Source organism: Acomys russatus, chromosome 4 (assembly GCF_903995435.1).
Source record: "Acomys russatus chromosome 4, mAcoRus1.1, whole genome shotgun sequence".
NCBI classification, from domain to species: Eukaryota; Metazoa; Chordata; class Mammalia; order Rodentia; family Muridae; genus Acomys; species Acomys russatus.
Genome location: NC_067140.1, coordinates 13430510 through 13451534, shown reverse-complemented (window position 1 = coordinate 13451534; position 21025 = coordinate 13430510). Strand labels below are relative to the sequence as shown.

Genomic DNA, 21025 nt, shown 5'->3' with positions numbered 1-21025 from the left:
GTGGCAGAGCATTTGCCTAGCACGCATGAGGCTCTGGGTTCAAGCCCCTGCACTACAGAAAGTAAAGGGAAGACCATACCCACCAGTGACCACCCCATAGTTACACAGCCAATGGAATCTCAAGGGAGCATGTACGGGAGACAACTGCATGTTTATTGTGGTAGCATTCACAAAAGCCAAGGATGACCGGGCATGGTGGCGCACACCTTTAACCCAGCACTCAGGAGGAAGAGGCAGGTGGGTCACTGTGAGTTCGAGGCCAGCCTGGTCTACAAGGTGAGTCTAGGACAGCCAAGGCTACACAGAGAAACCCTGTCTCGAAACACCAAACAAAACCCAACAGATGAATGGATAAAATGCGCACGTGCAGTGAATAGAGTGTCTTCTTGTGTTGGTGCCATGTGTGTGCTACAGTACACATGTGGCCATCAGAGGACAACTTTGTGGACTGGCTTCTCCTTCCACCTTTACGTGAGCTCCAGGTATCAACTCAAGTCACCAGGTTTCTGTGGCAAACAGCATCACCTGGTGAATCATCTCTGGCCCTTCCAGTAGAGAAGTGGGTGGAGGCTGGAGACCATGTTAAGCAGTTAAAGCAAGCCAGACTCACAAAGACTTAATACTGCATGTTTTATAATATGTGGAATAAATGTGTGTGTGTGTGTGTAAACATTTAGGAAGAGCAAGGAGCCAAAGTAGATGATAATGAGACCCACACGGAGTCGCAGGCTTCTGTAGAGTTCGCCTGGCCTGCAGACGTGCCATGTACCTCAGACACGGCTGCCTTAAGCTTTAGTCTGTTTGCTCAGCCCATCACATGATGGTGCCCGTCCGAGCATCTGCTGTTGATGGCCAGTGTGTAGTTCGGGGCTGTTAATGCACACTTCCTGTGTACTTGAGCCCTTGTTTGGAGTACTGGTTCTGTTCCTCAGAGCCAAAGTCCCTCCAGTAAAATCTTTTTCTCTACCCGGCCCTCCCTAAAGGCCCAAGAAAGCCTCCTTGGGTGGCAAAACAGATTTTTGCAGCATTTTTTAATATACAAAGCAAAAAAAGTCAGCAGTGGGCTGTGTCCAGCCTTCATTACACATCTAAAGCTCAAGAACAGAGAAATAAGTTAAGAGTTCACACAGCCTTAGAACCAAGAGCAGAAATGCTGTAATTGGCAGTCAGGGGAGTGAGGAATCCATTTTCAGTGGGGGAAAGAAAAAACAAAAACTGTTCCCAAAGTATGGAAGACACCCAGTATTCAGTTTAGAAGGTGGACTGACCCACAGCAGAGCAGGCCTTCAGATGGGCAGAACGGAGCCAGGCAGTAAACCCTGAGGCAGCTGGCAGGACAGCTGGCACGTGAACACACTCCAGCCACTGTGTATGTCTCCTACAACTTGCTCAGCTTCACCGGACTTCCTTGGTGCTTCAGACAAAGCCATGAACACATCACAGTGAGCTTTTTAATGCCGGCCTCTGTTGGGTTCTATCCAGTCTTAGGGGAGCAGCTCAGCTGCTCTGTCGTGGGTCCCTCCACCCCCAGGCAGCCACCGTGTTCAGTTCTTTTAGCCTTCTGCTGACTCCAGGTCCCGATGTGCCTGCAGTACCGCCATTGCCTCTTCTATCTGTGGGACACAAGACAGAGGGGCTTAGTGCAGCTGCCCCAGTATGGCCCCAGAAGAGCTATGACTTCTTCACTTGCATAATAAAGGAGTCATGGAGCCCTCGTGCCCTGCCGCTCATAAGATCCCAGCCCCGTGGCCACCTTCTCAAAATAGAGGTGAGACTATCTGCAGGACGGAACTGTATTGTCTGAACACAGCCACTTCTACTCAAGCATTAGTGGGGAGCTGCACAGAGCTCGTCTGTGGAGGGACTGAAGTCGTGAACTCAACTAAGACCCAGCAGACTGATTCGTCGACCTTGTTCTTTGCTGTGCTGCTACCCAGTCTCCACCTGCCTTGGCATGGAGGGACTCTGGGGATTCCAGCAAGAACAGAAGCTCCAGGCTGTCCATCTCCAGCAGCATGCCCGTGATCTTGCCAGTCAGCGGGGCGCAGGTATCGTGGATGAGGGAGTAGAGACGCTCCCCTGTGTAGAACAACCTGATGACTGATGCACACACCCACCTCAGAACCCAGCATCCTGGGAGTGGCATGGAGTGGATCAACGAGGCTGTCCGGGATGCTTTCCTAGAACCCGTCACCCCAAGCTAGGTCATTTAACCTACCTGGAAACTTCTCTTTCCAACTCTATGAAAGCAGGCAGAGCAACCCTGCCCTGGAGGACAATCTGAAGGGTCAGCTTGAATAGTGTGTGTGAAGGGATCTGCAGCAAAGTCACTTGAGTTTCAAGACTCCATTTGCTGGTTTTTGTGAGAAGTGGTTTTGACTGGACACACTGAAATGCCCAGACAGGATGTAATGCTCAACTTAAGACTTTGGGGGTGGGTGTGGGGTGGAGTGGGAGGCAAACACACAGCATAAATGGACCTTCCACCATGTACTTCCAGCAGGACAACCTAGTTTTGGTGTCTGGGCATCTTGACCATGCATGGAGAAACATTGCAAGATGCGGGGGGGGGGGGGGGGGGTGTTTGAGTGGAAGTAGAAAGGTCTTCCCATAAAGAAGTGACAATGTTTATAGGCGACAGCCAATGGAACCTACATTAGGCATACGTAATTTTCTTCCATATTAAGGAGGGGCACAAAGTGGCAAAACCTAGTAAGTAACCTAAAGAAACGAGCAGGCTGGAGAGATGGCTCAGAGGTTAAGAGCACTGTCTGCTCTTCCTGATGTCCTGAGTTCAATTCCCAGCAACCACATGGTGGCTCACAACCATCTATAATGTGATCTGATGCCCTCTTCTGGCCTGCAGGTGTATATGAAAACAGCACGGTATACATAATAATAAATAAATAAATCTTTAAAAAAAGAAAGAAAGAAAGAGGGAAGGAAAGAAAAACCATGGAGCAATGGCAGTGAGGGCCTTTAGTGAGGAGGGTTGAGATCTGTGTGGTCATCAAGTGAAGAAATGTGCCAAGCTCAAACACGTTGCTCATTTACACGTTGCTCATTCGTTCCAACATGAGTAGTATCTCTGTGCGTGCGTGCGTGCGTACATGTGTGCGTGTGTGTGTGTGCGTATACACCCATGTGTGTGTGTGCAGGGAGCCCAGCGGAGGACATTAGGTGCCCTGCTCTGTCACTCTCCACCTTTACCCCTGGAGACAGTGTTTCTCTCACTGACCCTGAAGCTGGCTGTTTAGCTAGGCTGGTTGGCCAACAAGTTCCTGCCGTCTTTCTACCTCCATTCCCCGACTCTGGAGTGAATGAAGGCACAAACAGCCATGACCAGCTTTTATGTGGGTGCTCAGGATTCAAACTCAAGTCCTCAAGCTTACACGGGAAGCACTCTTACCTACTGAACCATCTTCCCAGACCCCACTAATGCTGTTCGTTATCGGGGCCTGTCAGAAACTCTGGGGCTGGAGAGGAACCGCACTCGGAGCCTAGAGGCCAGAGGCAGCCACCTGTATTTTCCCAGCAACAGTTATTTCCCGCTTCCCACAGTGGGCACCAGGAGACAGACAAAATTTTATCTGAGCTTCCCCATGTTAGAAGAGATATGAAGACACTTAATAACCACCTGGACCATTGCCCAGTAGAAACGCAGGGGCATCTCCTACACTGCTTCTTGGGCTTGATCCCACATCCAAGTATCTCCCACCTAAAGTCAGAGTCAGATAGCAAGCTGGAAAACCCTAGGGAGCATCATCCCACTAGCATTTTAAGACAAAAGGACGAAGGCCTACTTAGAAAGAGGTAGCTACCTAGTATCCCGAGGACAAAACAAGACCTTGTCCCCAAGTCTGTCCCCTCTCAAGGTGTTCCCAGCAGGCTAGCCAGCTCTCAGACCTCCTACCTGCCCCAGTGTAGGAGAGCCAGCCACTCACCAATCATCTGCTTTTGCTCATGCAGGGGCGCGGCAGCCAGCATGGACACAGTCAGAGGCTGATGGCCAGGCACATAGACAGCCGATTCCTGGACCTGCGCATGGTGCCAGGAACACAGTCCTTAACCACATGCATGGGGAAGGCCTCACACACTTACCCCATCGAGTGAACACAAGCATCCAGGGAAGGTTCTGGAAGGGAAGCAACGTCTACACAGTCAGCTGGGGGCAGAGAGTCCCTAACAAGGGCATGGACTGGAAGATAAAGTTATGCTATGAACCAGGGAAGGCCCTCCAGAAATACTGTCAAACGAAAGCCACACTTTACCAATCACTTTGCATCTGATAAAGCACTTTTCTCAGCAAGCTTTATGGACACAGCAGCAGCGCACATACATCTCAGCAGTGTGCGTGTGCGTGTGTGTGTGTGATCATGTGCATGTGTGTGCTTTTCTTGATTCCCCTTGAATTCTTGATCCACCTCCAGCCTCCCAACTACTGGCCTATCGGTGTGCACCTCCATAGCCCTCTTAATCTTGCTAACTTTGAGTTATTATTACAGTTACTTTGTACTATTGGTAAAGAGCTTGCTAAAAGCACTATTGCTATTTAAAGACTATTGTTCATTATGTAAGAAATCATTTAAATAAGACATACTGAAAAACATGTTTCAATAATATCAACTTTGAAACTTTTGTGGGGGCAGAAGATGTATAGCCTTTTGTTTAACTTTAATTAACATTTTCAGTCTTATTTTGAAGTTTAATCTCACTTTAGCCAAAGTTACGAGCCACTATACCAGGAGCTGACAGTGAGCAGGCAACCTTACCCCATGAGCATTGTGTACAGCTGAGGAGCGTCTGTGTGGCAAGACAGGCTGGCCTGGAATAGAGCATCCATCCCCACCTGGCCCTGTAGTTTGGGTACCAATGTTGGCTGTAAAAAAAAAAATAATAATATAATTATAATAATAAGCAGTTTTATTATGGTTTTAAATGGCCACCTAAAATATATATATATAGCAAATTTTGGTGAAGAAGTAAAGAAATTGGCACACTTGTGTGCTATTGACAGGAATGTCAGGGATGCATCAACTGTAGAAATACAATATGAGGGTTCCTCAAAAAAAAAAAGTGCCGCCGGGTGTGGTGGCGCACACCTTTAATCCCAGCACCCGGGAGGCAGAGGCAGGCGGATCGCTGTGAGTTCGAGGCCAGCCTGGTCTACAAAGTGAGTCCAGGATGGCCAAGGCTACACAGAGAAACCCTGTCTCGAAAAACCAAAAAAAAAAAAAAAAAAGTGAAGCACAAAGCCAATATATCCAACAATCTTTGTTCTGGATATGTATTCAAAAGAATTATAAGCAAGGCTGGGCGGTGGTGGCACATGCCTTTAATCCCAGCACTTGGGAGGCAGAGGCAGGCGGATCACTGTGAGTTCAAGGCCAGCCTGGTCTACAAAGTGAGTCCAGGACAGCCAAGGCTATACAGAGAAACCCTGTCTCGAAAAACCAAAAAAAAAAAAAAAAAGAAGAATGCACAGGGGGAAGCAGTCTGTGTGTTCATCAACAGACGACTGCAGAACAAACACATGCAGCATCCACATATGCAGGCAACTGCAACATGCTAGGACATCATTGAATCTTGAGGACACCAGGCTAAGTGACAGCTAGTCACAAAGGACTGACAGTCTGATTCCACTTAGGTGAAGCACTCATACTCAAATTCATAAGGACAGTTGCTTTTCAGCTTGATGGCTAAGATCAAGCACAAATTCAGAGACAAAAAAATAGAATGGTGGTTTTTTTTCCCTGCCTAGGGGGTCAGAAAGGATGAAATGAAAAATAATGGCTAATGGGAATTTGGGGTTTGTTTTTTTTTTTTTTGGTTTGGTTTGGTTTGGTTTGATTGGGTTGTTGTTGTTGTTGGGTTGTTGTCTGTTATTGTTGTTTTGGTTTTGCATACTCACCACTGTGAATGTACTGAATACCACTAAACTGTAGACTTCAAAAACTGTAAAGTTCCCACTGTTCCTGCAAGGCACCAGGCTTCCCTTCTCAGCACCCACATGGCAACGCACAACTGTCTGTAACTCTAGCTCTGGAGGATCTAACACCCTCTTCTGCCCTCTGTGGGCCCTGTGTGCATGAGGGGCATAGACATGTGAGTAGGCAGACACTCGTGCACATAAAAACAAACTTTTACAAAGGGTAAAGCAGTAAATCTGATGATGTGTGTATTTTACCGCAGCTGGAAGATACAATGAGCCTGGAGGTTGAAACCGGCAACAAGGTAAGGCCAAAGGCTTCATCTGCCTCCTTTATACAGAATCCCCTAGGAACCCCCAGTGTTGAACACAGGGCCAGCAGAGAAATGCGAGGGTACTGGCCCCCAGATGTGCTTATCTTAAACCCACAGCAGCTTCAATACTTACTGAGGTTGAACCCCTTTCACTTGTGAACTCATCAATCCTTACAACCAAGTGGGCATACTACTTTTTTTTTTCTTTTTTCGAGACAGGGTTTCTCTGTGTAGCCTTGGCTGTCCTGGACTCATTTTGTAAACCAGGCTGGCCTCGAACTCAGCGATCAGCCTGCCTCTGCCTCCCAGGGCGTTGGGATTACAGGTATGTGCCACCACACCCCGCTTGGGCATACTACTTTTATCCCTATTTTAAAGATTTAGCCAGCAGAGATAGGCATCAGCAAGGGTCACAAAGTGACACCCAACAAAGGGCTGGATGCCGAGCTACCGTTTATGGTATAGATAGCCTCCAAAACTGGTCTGGCTTGCCAAGAAAGCAAGGTCACTAGGGAGCCTGGTCTACGCTCCCTCCACTGTCGAGCCCAGTGTTAAGACTTGACTTCACTCTCCCCACACCTGGCCTGAGACAGGGTTTCCCTGTATAGCCTCGGCCATCCTGGACTCATTTTGTAGACCAGGCTGGCCTCAAACTCACAGAGATCCACTTGCCTCTGCCTCCCGAGTGCTGGAATTAAACACACCTGGCTTGTTAATGCTATTTTTAAGATAAACTAGTTTGTTTTGTTTTTTAAGACAAGGTTTCTTTGTGGAGTCCCGGCTGTCCTGGAACTAGCTCTGTAGGCCTGGCCTTAGTCACACTCACCCACTCTCTGCGCATGAGGCACCTGATGGGAGGCCTGCCTGGCTCCGCTGAGATGAATACAGGAGTGTTGCGTCGAGCTTAGAGGCTGGACCACGGAGGCAGCTGGAGAGCAGGTAGCTTACAGCACAGAGAAAAACAAAAAGAGGTCTTGGGTAATAATCAAAGTGACACACTGTGCCCCGAAGTTCCCAGAGCTAAGGAACTAGAAACTCGCAGTAGAGAGAGAGAGAGTCAATTTATCTAAGCCAAGAACTCTAGCACAGGTGTGTAGAAATCTGCAATGACAAGACCAGCTCATGTCTCCCCAGGCCCTGAAATTCTCAAGTACCATATTTTTTGGATCATAAGATGCACCTGACCATAAGACACACCCAGTTTTTAGAGAAGTAAAACAATAAAAACAGCAATTGGACCATAAGGTGCACCCTAATTCTTCCCCCATCTCCACTTTTGGGGGGAAAAGTGCATTTTATGGTCCAAAAAATATGGTATCCTAATCCTTCACTGTAGTCCCATGAGAACACAGTGTAAGCTTCGCTCTGAGAAAGGCCATTTGCCAGCAATTTAGCTTGAAGAGTTTGTTTTATTTTTTCCTCTGCTCTGCAAGAATTTTCAGCCTCAAATCAGAGAAGCCTTTGGAGACAGCTGATAATGGCCCCACTGTGTGTCTGTGCCAGGGTTGCCACAGCACTTGCCGCTTCTGGAAAATTCCATTTAGTCCCAAGTTGGGAAGGCGAAACAGGCTCTGAGAAGGAGGGTAACCAGTTCTACAAAATGCAAAGCCAAGCCTGACCCATAGTTACAGACTGGCTCTTCCCTTGAGTTCCCCCCCCCTCCCCACAAGCTCGGCTGGAGGTGGAAGGGCTGGGTCACTTACACGAAGGTCCACGCGGCTGGGCAGTCCACCTGGGATCGGGTTGTATTGGAGCTATAGAGCCAGAACCATAGTACATAGCCTGTGCTGTAGACTGTGGGAGAAGAGGACCGGGATGAGGGGGTTTGCATCTTCTCAGCGACCACACTATCCCCTGCAGGAGGCAGCTCAGGCCTCCGTGCAGGCTCCTCCATCAGGATCTTTTTTATCTCTAAACCCCTCAGAGCAAGATCTCAGATTTGTTTCAGCCATTGTTCCTTCCTCTAGCCCAACGACCTAGATAGAGTACGTCACTTCCCTTAGTACCAGCTCAAGCGATTGCTAAAGGATGCTACCAAGCCAGCGGTCTTCAATCACACACATCTTTCTACTGCTCTGAGCTCTTTGAGGTCATTCTCGCAGGCATGCTCCTCGGAACACAAACAGCCAGGGGCTGTTGGGGGAAATGATACAAGAACTGTGACTGTTTAGGATAGCTGACGGGTTCTGGCATAACTGAGAAGACAACAGATACAATAAAGAAATGCAGGATCCAATACTTACTGCAAGACTTCCCAAACTCATTCATAAAGACAAGATAGCATGCTATGCCCCTTTCAAAAGTGGGAACCAGTGAGGAATTAAGGGGTTGGGACAGCTTGCCCAAGGTGTTTTCTTTTTTCTTTTTTTTAATATTTATTTATGTATTTATTTAATGTATACGAGTGCTCTGCCTGCATGTACACTTGCATGCCAGAAGAGGCCATGTATAGATGGTTGTGAGCCACCACCACGTGGTTACTGGGAATTAAACTCGGGACCTCTGGACGAGCAGCCAGTGCTCTTGGCCACTGAGCCATCTCCCCAGCTCCCACTCAAGGCGTTTTCAACAGACCCTCTATTTGTGGGGTTCTGTCCCGCTGCAGGAGCTGTGGCACACGGTTACCTGGGGTACAGCAGGTAGCAAATAGCTGGTAGGCTGCTGGAAGGAGCTCAAGACAGGGCGAGAGAGGCGCCGCCTATACTGGTTCGTCAAGATGGCCTTCCGCTCCTCTTTGCGCTGGGCCAGGGCCACGTACAGTGGCTTGGTGCCCACGATGCGCCCGTTCATCTCCGTCACGGCCTTCGTTGCCTCTTCTGGAGAGGAGAAGCACACAAAGCCAAAGCCCTTGCTATGGCTACTCTCTGTCATCACCTAAAAGACAAGAGAACAGATACTTCCGTTTACCCAGAAGGCCCTGGGACACACTGTGATAAGGGGACAAACCATGCACCCCTCATTTACTGAGGCCTACTGTGTGAGGCCACACACTTCACTAGTCTTTGTGGCTCACACCCAGCCTCCTGATTGAGGGGGGCACCGTGGCTACCCCTCTGCAGGAGAAAACTGGTGACTCAAGAGTGACTTGTCCAAGGCCACCTACCTGGTGGCTCAAGCACAAACCAGGACTCAAAAGACAAGTCTGGTGAGTTCTAGTCTTCCTCAAGGCGTGAGGCCGGAGGCTTCAGAGGTTTGCAACAAATTTTCTCAGCTGCCCTCTTACCTTACTCTTCTGGTGACATCTTAGACTTCCAGAAAAATTAAAGAGCAGTACACACAGAGAAAGGTGTGGTGGTCACACCTGTAACTCAGCACTGGGATGTGAGTTGGAGAGCTGAGGCAAGAGGCTACTGTGAGTTCAAAGCCAGCCTGTGCGACAGACATAGTAAGTTCAGAGCCAACCTAGTTACACAGCAAGACCTTGTCTACCACCCAACAGGCTCCCCCTCAATAAAAAAAAAAAAAGAAAAGAAAAGAAAAAAGAAAAGCAGAGATTGCTGTGTGCCTCGAGCCCACACTTCCCTCACTACGGTTGACTAGGCTACTGCCAACTCCTGTCAACTAAAGGGCCGCTGTCCCAACTCCAGGCTTTGCTCTGATCGCAGCTTTTAAACTGATCGTCCTCTGGCCTAGAGAGATGGCTCAGCGGCTAACAGCACAGGCTGTTCTTTCAGAGGTCCTGAGTTCAATTTCCAGCAACCACATGGTGGCTTACAGCCATCTGTAATTAGATCTGGTGCCTTCTTCTGGTATGCAGGCACACATTGCAGGAAGAGCACTGTATAATAAATAAATAAATAAATAAATCTTTAAAAAAAAAAAAAACCTAATCATCTTCATCTCTCCCCAGATCAGACGCAAGATGCGTTCCTAACCCTCTTCTGGCTTGACGCACAAGAGCCCATTTAACCCACCACTCCAGCGGGAGTTCGCGCTGTGACACAGCGACTCTCAAGCTGCCACCCCTCTTGGCTGTAGACCTGAAGGGTGGCACACTGGTAGAGCTGTGCATAAGTGTCTTTATTGTCTTCAGTTACAGAGGTGGACAACCAAAAAGTAAACTAATGCCGATCTCAATGTGCTATTCCTCCTCGCTGTTGTGGCGGATCTTAGCTGCATCAACAGTACAGCGCGTAGGGCTGCCGCTTTAGGATTTTGGCAGATTTCAATACAACTGTCTTCCTGATAATGTTATGAATTTTATTATTTGCATTTAAAAATATTCTTAGAAGGAGTCCACAGGCCCATCAGACTAGATGTCATAGTGTGTGTGTGTGTGTGTGTGTGTGTGTGTGTGTTGTATACACACTGCACAATGTTGGACATCTTGTTCTACCACTCTCCACCTTATTCCCTTGAGATGGAATCTCACTGTCCCTGAAGCTAGACTGGCTGGCAGCCAGCAGGGCCCTGCTGTCTTCCTGTCTCACCCCAACACAGCACTTGGGTTATAGGCTCACCCATGAGCAGAGTTAGGTTTTCACATAGGTACTGGAGATTTGAACTGGGTCTTTCCACTTGTACAGCAAGCACTCTTACACACTGAGTCATCTTCTAACCCACGGACCAGAAGTCTTGGTGCAAAAATATTGCTAAGAACTTCCATTAGCAGGTTTTTTTGTGTGTGTTTTGTCTTTGTTTTTGTTGTTTTGGTTTGTTTGTTTGTTTGTTTGTTTTTTCAAGACAGGGTTTCTCTGTGTAGCCTTGGCTGTCCTAGACTCACTTGTAGACCAGGCTGACCTCGAACTCACAGCAATCCACCTGCGTCTGTCTCCCAAGTGCTGGGATTACAGGCATGAACCACCACGCCCGGCTTAGCAGATAGTTTTTTTGTTTGTTTGTTTTGGTTTTTGGTTTTTCAAGACAAGGTTTCACTGTGAAGCCTTGGCTGTCCTGTAAACCAGGCTGGCCTCGAACTCAGAAATCCACCTGCCTCTGCCTCCTGAGTGCTGGGATCAAAGGTGTACATCACCACCATATGGCTTTTTGGTCTCTTAAAACAAAAAACAAACAAACAAAGCTATCTGCCTTGTGGGAGGTGGTGGCACATGTCTTTAATCCTCAGGAGGCAGAGGCAGGTGACTCTCTCTTGAGTTCAAGACCATCCTGGTCTACAGAGTGAGTTCCAGGACTGCCAGGGCTGTACAGAGAAACTTGTCTCGAATACATACATATATATATATTTAGATAAATTCTCATTATACAATGCCCTCCTGGCCCTCTACCCTATCTCCTCATAGTCAAATCAAAGGCCATGTCCACTTCCACCAAGGAGCTCCTTACTGTCCCACTGAGCTCCAGCATCTCTGTCTTCAGCACTGCTTCTCATCGTGTGTGTGTGTGTGTGTGTGTGTGTGTGTGTGTGTGTGTGTGCGCGCGCGCGTGCTCTCATGTGCAGGACAAATGTTCATATGTGTCTACAGAGGCCAAAGGAAAGCCATGGGTATCATTACTCTGCTGTTCACCTTGGTTTGTGACAGGGTCTCAAGGAGGAGAGACTGACTGGCCAGCAAGCTCCAGAAATCTGCTTGTTTGGGATTACAGCACATAGCACCGCACACAGCACCGCACACAGCACCGCACACAGCACATAGCACCACACACAGCACATAGCACACAGCACCACACACAGCACACAGCACCACACACAGCACACAGCACCACACACAGCACACAGCACCACACACAGCACATAGCACCACACACAGCACATAGCACCACACACAGCACATAGCACCACACACAGCACATAGCACCACACACAGCACATAGCACCACACACAGCACATAGCACCACACACAGCACACAGCACCACACACAGCACATAGCACCACACACAGCACATAGCACCACACACAGCACATAGCACCACACACAGCACATAGCACCGCACACAGCACATAGCACCACACACAGCACACAGCACCACACACAGCACATAGCACCACACACAGCACATAGCACCACACACAGCACATAGCACCACACACAGCACATAGCACCGCACACAGCACATAGCACCACACACAGCACACAGCACATAGCACCGCACACAGCACACAGCACATAGCACCGCACACAGCACACAGCACATAGCACCGCACACAGCACACAGCACATAGCACCGCACACAGCACATAGCACCGCACACAGCACACAGCACATAGCACCACACACAGCACACAGCACATAGCACCGCACACAGCACACAGCACATAGCACCGCACACAGCACATAGCACCACACACAGCACATAGCACACAGCACCACACACAGCACATAGCACCACACACAGCACACAGCACATAGCACCGCACACAGCACCGCACACAGCACACAGCACCACACACAGCACATAGCACCACACACAGCACACAGCACCGCACACAGCACATAGCACCGCACACAGCACATAGCACCACACACAGCACATAGCACCGCACACAGCACCACACACAGCACATAGCACCACACACAGCACCACACACAGCACACAGCACCACACACAGCACCGCACACAGCACACAGCACCACACACAGCACATAGCACCGCACACAGCACACAGCACCACACACAGCACCGCACACAGCACAGCACCGCACACAGCACCGCACACAGCACATAGCACCACACACAGCACCACACACAGCACATAGCACCGCACACAGCACCACACACAGCACATAGCACCACACACAGCACCGCACACAGCACAGCACCACACACAGCACACAGCACCACACACAGCACATAGCACCGCACACAGCACATAGCACCACACACAGCACCGCACACAGCACAGCACCACACACAGCACACAGCACCACACACAGCACATAGCACCGCACACAGCACATAGCACCGCACACAGCACACAGCACCACACACAGCACATAGCACCGCACACAGCACATAGCACCGCACACAGCACACAGCACCACACACAGCACACAGCACAGCACACAGCACACAGCACAGCACACAGCACACAGCACAGCACACAGCACACAGCACAGCACACAGCACACAGCACAGCACACAGCACACAGCACCACACACAGCACACAGCACCACACACAGCACACAGCACCACACACAGCACACAGCACCACACACAGCACATAGCACCACACACAGCACACAGCACCACACACAGCACACAGCACCGCACACAGCACATAGCACCACACACAGCACACAGCACCACACACAGCACACAGCACCACACACAGCACACAGCACCGCACACAGCACACAGCACCACACACAGCACACAGCACCACACACAGCACCACACACAGCACACAGCACCACACACAGCACATAGCACCACACACAGCACATAGCACCGCACACAGCACACAGCACCGCACACAGCACCGCACACAGCACACAGCACCGCACACAGCACACAGCACCGCACACAGCACATAGCACCGCACACAGCACATAGCACCGCACACAGCACATAGCACCGCACACAGCACATAGCACCGCACACAGCACATAGCACCGCACACAGCACATAGCACCACACACAGCACATAGCACCACACACAGCACCGCACACAGCACATAGCACCGCACACAGCACCACACACAGCACACAGCACCACACACAGCACACAGCACCGCACACAGCACACAGCACCACACACAGCACATAGCACCGCACACAGCACACAGCACCACACACAGCACCACACACAGCACATAGCACAGCACACAGCACACAGCACCGCACACAGCACCACCACACAGCACACAGCACACAGCACATAGCACCACACACAGCACACAGCACCGCACACAGCACATAGCACCGCACACAGCACATAGCACCGCACACAGCACACAGCACCACACACAGCACATAGCACCGCACACAGCACATAGCACCGCACACAGCACATAGCACCGCACACAGCACATAGCACCGCACACAGCACATAGCACCGCACACAGCACATAGCACCACACACAGCACCGCACACAGCACATAGCACCGCACACAGCACATAGCACCACACACAGCACACAGCACCACACACAGCACATAGCACCGCACACAGCACATAGCACCGCACACAGCACATAGCACCACACACAGCACACAGCACCACACACAGCACATAGCACCGCACACAGCACATAGCACCACACACAGCACATAGCACCGCACACAGCACATAGCACCGCACACAGCACATAGCACCACACACAGCACATAGCACCGCACACAGCACACAGCACCGCACACAGCACCACCACTGCACACAGCGCCACACTCTGTTCTTAGGCGAGAACTCAGGTCCTGGTGCTAGCAAGGCAAGCACTTGAGCACTCGCCAGACCCAACCTCCCATCTCACACTAGTGATGCACCTGACCTTATCACTAGATCATGAAGTCCTCAGAGGCGTGGACTGCAGCTTACTAATTTGCATATACTTCCCACAGAGCCTGGCACGAAATAATGAATTGTGGGCCGTCTCACTGTCCCCGGAGCTACCTTTATATAGTCCAATGTCCCTGGGGCTGCAGAGATGGTTCAGCAGGTCAAGGCACTTGCTGCCAAGCCTGATGACTTGAGTTAGAGTCCTTGGTCCCATACAGTGGGAGGAGAGACCTGCTCACACAGGTTGACCTCACGGACACAGTCCATGCTGCCCCCACATCTTGTGGATGAGACATGGGCTCTAAGCCTCGTTCACGGCCACAGAACTGCTGAGTAGAATGGCCATTTGTCACATCTTGGGTGCTTCCCAAGATTAGGCACACAGCTAGGACTCAACAAATGGGGAGGAAAGAGTGGCAAGAGGTGAGTAAACCGAGGCCTAGACATAGGATGCATCTCTGGAATCTGGCATACAGTAGGTATCTGTGGAGGTTTGTTGAGGAAAACAAGGTTACAGTGCACCAAGCCCAACTCTATGGCTAGATTATATGTTTATTTTCTTCCTATCTAATCCAGCAAGGCTGCCGATGGATCTCAAAAGGCGTCAACCAGAAACAGAAAGAGGGACCCAACCCAAAGGCCCTGGAAGCCAGGTGAGAAGCTGGGGGTTATGCAGGGGTGAGAAGCTGGGGGTTATGCAGGGGTGAGAAGCTGGGGGTGTGCAGGGGTGGGAAGCTGGGGGTGTGCAGGGGTGAGAAGCTGGGGGTATGCAGGGGTGAGAAGCTGGGGTGTGCAGGGGTGAGAAGCTGGGGGTGTGCAGGGGTGAGAAGCTGGGGGTATACAGGGGTGAGAAGCTGGGGGTATGCAGGGGTGAGAAGCTGGGGGGTGCAGGAGTGAAAGGTTGTGGTGTGTAGGGATGAGAAGGTGGGAGTGTGCAGGGGTGAGAAGCTGGGAGTATGCAGGGGTGAGAAGCTGGGGTGTGCAGGGGTGAGAAGCTGGGGGTTATGCAGGGGTGAGAAGCTAGGGGTATACAGGGGTGAGAAGCTGGGGGTGTGCAGGGGTGAGAAGCTAGGGGTTATGCAGGGATGAGAAGCTGGGGGTGCAGGGGTGAAAGATTGTGGTGTGTAGGGATGAGAAGGTGGGAGTATGCAGGGGTGAGAAACTGGGGTTGGGGGCTGTGCAGGGGTGAAAAACCAGGGGTATGTAGGGATGAGAAGCTGGGAGTGTACAGGGGTGAGAAGCTGGGGGTGTGCAGGGGTGAGAAGCTGGGGGTGTGCAATGGTGAGAGGTTAGGGTGATGCAGTGGTGAAAGCCTAGGCATCTGTGCAGGGGTGAGAAGCTGGGAGTGTGCAGGGGTGAGAAGCTGGGGTGTGCAGGGGTGAGAGGTTAGGGTGATGCAGTGGTGAAAGCCTAGGCATCTGTGCAGGGGTGAGAAGCTGGGAGTGTGCAGGGGACAGAGTCTGAGGGTTGTAGGGGTGAAAAGCTGGAATTGTGCAAGGGGAAAAGCTGGGGATGTGCAGGGGTGAGAGTCTGAGGGTTGTGGGGTGGCACGAAGGGAAGGAGCCCTCTAGGGGTGCTGCACCCCTCACCTTAGCACTGGTGATCACTCCATAGGTAGAGAAAACTTCCCTCAGCCTCTCATCGTTAATGGAGTCATCCAGGTTCTTCACATAGAGGTTCACACCCTGAAAAGAAGGGATACTGCTCAGTGTCCCTCCCCCCTTCCCCCGCCCCCACCTAGCCCCAGACTGCCAGAGGGACATGCAGAGCCCAGCCTCATGCAGCCTCACACCCCTACACAGATCTTAGCTTTCCATTTCACACAGTAGGACCATGGAAGAAGCTCTCAGCCCCGCAGCAGGCTGAGACTCTCTGGACAGCTGGGTGGGACAGCTGTAGGCAGCACTCCTGACAAGCCCATTGTGCCTTAGTCACAGAGTACAGGGTAGCTGCCGCTTCGCCATCTGGCCACTGACCTATTATCTTACACGATGCAAGACACCACACCAAGCCCTTTTATGTATCAATCCTGCGATAAGGAAACTTTAATCCCCATCTTAGAGAAACGCCAGCACAACCTTTTGTCCCAGTCCTCTGTCGTGTGGACTGTGCTGCCCACCACAGAACGTTGGCCAGCGTCCCTGCCTCCCAGCTGTGACTCCTGAACATTCTAGGCATTCTCAAGTGTCCCGGCAGTGGGGAGAAAGCTGTTTCTCTCGGAGGACATGGTACACATGCATACACATCATGTACATGGTCCGTAACATCTCACACTTTGCTTTTTTGTTTTTCAAGACAGGGTTTCTCTGTGTACCCTTGGCTGTCCTGGACTTGCTTTTGTAGACCAGGCTGGCCTTGAACTCACAGAGATCTACCTGCCTCTGCCTCCCAAGTGCTGGGATTAAAGGCATGTGCCACCACGCCTGGCTCAAAATCTAAAACTTTTATTTAAAAAAAAAAAAAAAAAAAAAAAAAAAAAAAGCCAGGCATGGTGGCGCACGCCTTTAATCCCAGCACTCGGGAGGCAGAGGCAGGCTGTGAGTTCGAGGCCAGGTAGTCTACAAAGCAAGTCCAGGGCAGCCAAGGCTACACAGAGAAACCCTGTCTCAAAAAAAAAAAAGTAGAGGAGTTCATCTCCATAACGTTACACTGTGCTTATCTACACTATTTTTTTTTTGGGGGGGGGGAGGGTTTTGTTTTTCGAGACAGGGTTCTCTGTGTAGCCCTGACTATCCTGGACTCTCTTTGTAAACCAAGCTGGCCTTGAACTCACAGAGATCCATCTGCCTCTGCCTCTGCCTCCTGGGTGCTGGGATTACAGGAGTGCACCACCATGCCTGGCTCCACTAATTTTTAATGGATCTAAGTTTTAAGTAGTTATCTTGTGGTTTGTGGTAGCTCACGACTGTAAGCGCAGCATTCGAGAGAGAGACAGGAGGATCACGGCCAGCCTGGTCTACATAGTGAGTCCCAGGTGAACCAGAACTATCTATGCAGTGAGACTCTGTCTCAAAAATGGTGACAAGGAGGTGGAGAGATGACTGGGCAGTTAAGAGCACATGCTGCTCTCGCAGAGGACCCTGAGCCTGTATGTGGCCAACAACCATGTATAACTCGGGTTCCAGAGGATCTGGTGGCCTCTTCTGAACTCCACAGGTAACAGGCATGTACACACTGTTTTACACACATTTATGCAAACACTCAGACACAGAAAATAGATAAATCCTAAAAAAAAAAAAAAAAAAAAAAAAAATGGCAGCTAGCTCACTGTAATTCTTTGTGTGTGTACATGCAGGGAGGCCGGAGGTTGGCCTTAATCACTCCTTGGTTTTTGAGACTGACCCTCTTCACCAGCAGCCGAGGATCACCAGTTAGGCTAAGCCTGTAGGCAGCAAGCCCCAGGGATCAGCCTGTCTCTCCCATTGTTTGTATTAAATTCTGTGCTGCCATACTCAGCTTTTATGTGGGTACTGGGGGTGGGGGGGGGGGAAGGGAGGAGTGCGGGCAGCAAGGGTCAAACTCAAGTTCCCATGTTTGCACAACAAACACTTTGCTATCTGAGCCACAGCTTAAGGTGATTTTAATGACTAAATTACATTCCAGCTTCTGGATGTAACACATCTGGCCTAGTTATTCTCAACCTAAAGTAGGGTGTCCTCCAGAGGCATTTAGAAGTACGCAGGGCACTTTTGCTGTACATCGCTGAAGGATGCAGTTGGTATCGGACACACAAAGGATTATTCTGACTAAAGTAGACAGCATCCCAGCCAGCCCCTTGTTGGTTCAGCCACTTCTCGTCCGTCACCAGCCAGGCAGGGAAGCCTACCACAGTGCTCACCTGGCTCCTGCCCTGAGCCATCTCTCTAGAAGGAGGGTGGCTATAGGAAGGACACATTTGGAGTTGCTACCGCTACCCTCCAGGAGCAGCTGCCCACTCTGAGACAGCCCAGCTCCCAGGAGGCCCGGCCTCACCTGGTAGCGGCTCTGCCTCTCCTGCTTCATCTGCTCAAACCTGCGCTTCAGCTCGCTCTGCCGCTCTGCCCGCTTCTGGGCCCGACCTACATACAGCTGCTGCCCGCTCACCTCCTTCCCGTTCATGTGGTCCACAGCCTGGAGAGGAGGAGTGCGCATGGTCAACTCTCTGGTCGTGGCCTCCAACCCTGCCTCCCGGGCCACAGGAGGCTTCTTCCTAACACCTAGGCTGGCCTTCCTGGTGGATAATAATGAATACCCCAGGAAAAGGCCTCTTACAGGGCAACCACTTTTTTTTTAAAGATACAGCACAAAACTCTACAGTAAATTGTGGATTTTACATTTTTGATAAAAGGTTTTCTTTAAAAAGAAAAACAAAAACAAAACCAGAATAGAAGCCTACGTAGTGACAACATGGCCAGAGGAAGGCAGTGAGTACAAGGCTAGCTGGGTGCACTCCCTGACAAGGCCAGCTGGGGTTATAAGCCGAGACTCTGTCTCAACCAAAAAGAAAATAAAAACGAAACCCGCCGGGCGGTGGTGGCGCACACCTTTAATCCCAGCACTCGGGAGGCTGTGAGTTTGAGGACAGCCTGGTCGACAAAGTGAGTCCAGGACAGCCAAGGCTACACAGAGAGACCCTGTCTCGGAAACAAAACAAAACAAAACAAAAAAACAAAAAGAAAAAAGAAAAACAAAACACAAACAGAAACCTCAAAATTAATGCTGTTTTCCTATCTAAATTTTAAAGGCTTTTCAAGTGTGTGTTGATGTGCATATCTGAGTGGGGCTGCGAGCACTCATGTGCAGTGCCCTAAGTGTCGAAAAGACAATAGTAGACCCCTGAGAGCTGGAGTCACACGGGGTTGTGAGTCTCCTAACGTGGGTGCTGGAAACTAAACTTGGATCCTCTGGAGGAGCAGTCTGTGTTCCTAACTGCTGAGCCATCTCCCTAGTCCCAAGTACTTAAATGTACATTACACTGAAAGAAGCCAATCAGTACAAGATGTGTTCCATCTACTGTTCCCGGTTACATCCTGGAAAAGGCAAAACAATGAGGCCCGCAAGAAGCACAGTCAGGATTGGGAGGCTGGAGTATTGGAAAGGATGGGCTGAGCCCAGGTTTTAGAGGGGTGAAAATACTCTGTCATATACGGTAATGGTGGATGCATACACTTCTATATTTGTCCAAGCCAAGAGGGTGAACACCACCAAGAACGAACCCTAGTGTAGACCGGAGACTCTCAGTTGACGGTGTTTGTGTCAAAAGTGTCATCGTTGTGGTGACAAATGTGCCACTCTGGTGGGGGTGCTGATAGTGGGGGAGGCTGTGTGTGTAAAAGGTGTGTGTGTGGACTATCTATGCCACTGACTCAGTTTTGGTGTGAACTTTACACGGCTCTAGAAGGCCTGTTACAAAATAAGCGATCACACCAGGCTAAGTTGAACAAAGCAACAAACATCATTCTTGAAAAATGACATGTCAAATCACTAGCCCTCGTGCTATGGTTTACAACACAAAATAATTTCTTGTTTTTCTTGGTTTTTTTGTTTTTTTTTTTTCCAGTTATCTATTATGTATACAGTGCTCTGCCTGCATGTACACCTGCAGGCCAGAAGAGGGCATCAGATAACACTATAGATGGTTGTGAGCCACCATGTGGTTTCTGGGATTTGAACTCAGGACCTCTAGAAGAGCAGCCAGTGCTCTTACCCCCTGGACCATCTCTCCAGCCCCACAGAACAATTATTTTTCCTAATCATGAGGGTATTCTTAAAGATTTTTGGAAACATTTGCACTTCAATCCTGATTTTTCTTTTATTTTCTCTCTTCCTTTCTTCTTTTTTATTTTTATTTTATTTTATTTTATTGTGTGTGCATGTGGCAGGGGGAGGGTTTTTCTGTAGCCTTGGCTGTCCTAGAACTCACTAACCTGCCTCTGCCTCCAGAGTGCTGGAATTAAAGGGGGGGGGTGTGCCACTACCACCCAACTTTCTCTCTCTTTAAAAATCTTTTTAAAAAGGTAAAGTTATTTTGTTATTATATGTGCATAAGTGTTTGTATTTGTGTCTCTATACTATGTGTGTGCCTGGTACGCATGGAGGCCAGAAGAGGGTGAAGGATGGCCTGGAATTGGGATTATAGATGGTTGAGAGCTACTGTGTGAGAGCTGGGAATTGAACCTGCGTCCTCCGTAAGAGCCGCCAGTGCTCTTAACCACTCTGCCATCTCTTAGCCTCCTCAACCTTTCACATTACATTACCACACATTTTAAAGGCTTACTGCATGTGTATGGTGTGTATCTGTGTGTGAGTATGCCATCTGTGGCTAGGTACATTAAAACCATGCACCTCCTGCCAGGACAGTGCAATTGACTTGGAGAACCGAATTCCCATCGGTTGATCCACAGA

General features: G+C 49.9%; 1 protein-coding gene across 1 annotated transcript in view; it reads right to left on the bottom strand.

The window, feature by feature from the left end:
• Positions 1 to 1438: 1438 nt before the first annotated feature.
• Positions 1439 to 21025, bottom strand: part of Pabpc1l (poly(A) binding protein cytoplasmic 1 like) — a 29548-nt gene continuing 9961 nt past the window's right edge. Inside the window, exons 6-14 of the mRNA XM_051143729.1 lie at positions 18614 to 18751; positions 16231 to 16326; positions 8869 to 9117; positions 7947 to 8037; positions 7070 to 7186; positions 4773 to 4879; positions 3945 to 4038; positions 1949 to 2079; positions 1439 to 1613 (exon numbers count right to left, since the gene is read on the bottom strand). Of these exons, the coding sequence (XP_050999686.1) occupies positions 1554 to 1613; positions 1949 to 2079; positions 3945 to 4038; positions 4773 to 4879; positions 7070 to 7186; positions 7947 to 8037; positions 8869 to 9117; positions 16231 to 16326; positions 18614 to 18751 (1083 nt within the window). The 3' untranslated portion in view covers positions 1439 to 1553. The remainder of the gene's footprint in view (positions 1614 to 1948; positions 2080 to 3944; positions 4039 to 4772; positions 4880 to 7069; positions 7187 to 7946; positions 8038 to 8868; positions 9118 to 16230; positions 16327 to 18613; positions 18752 to 21025) is intronic.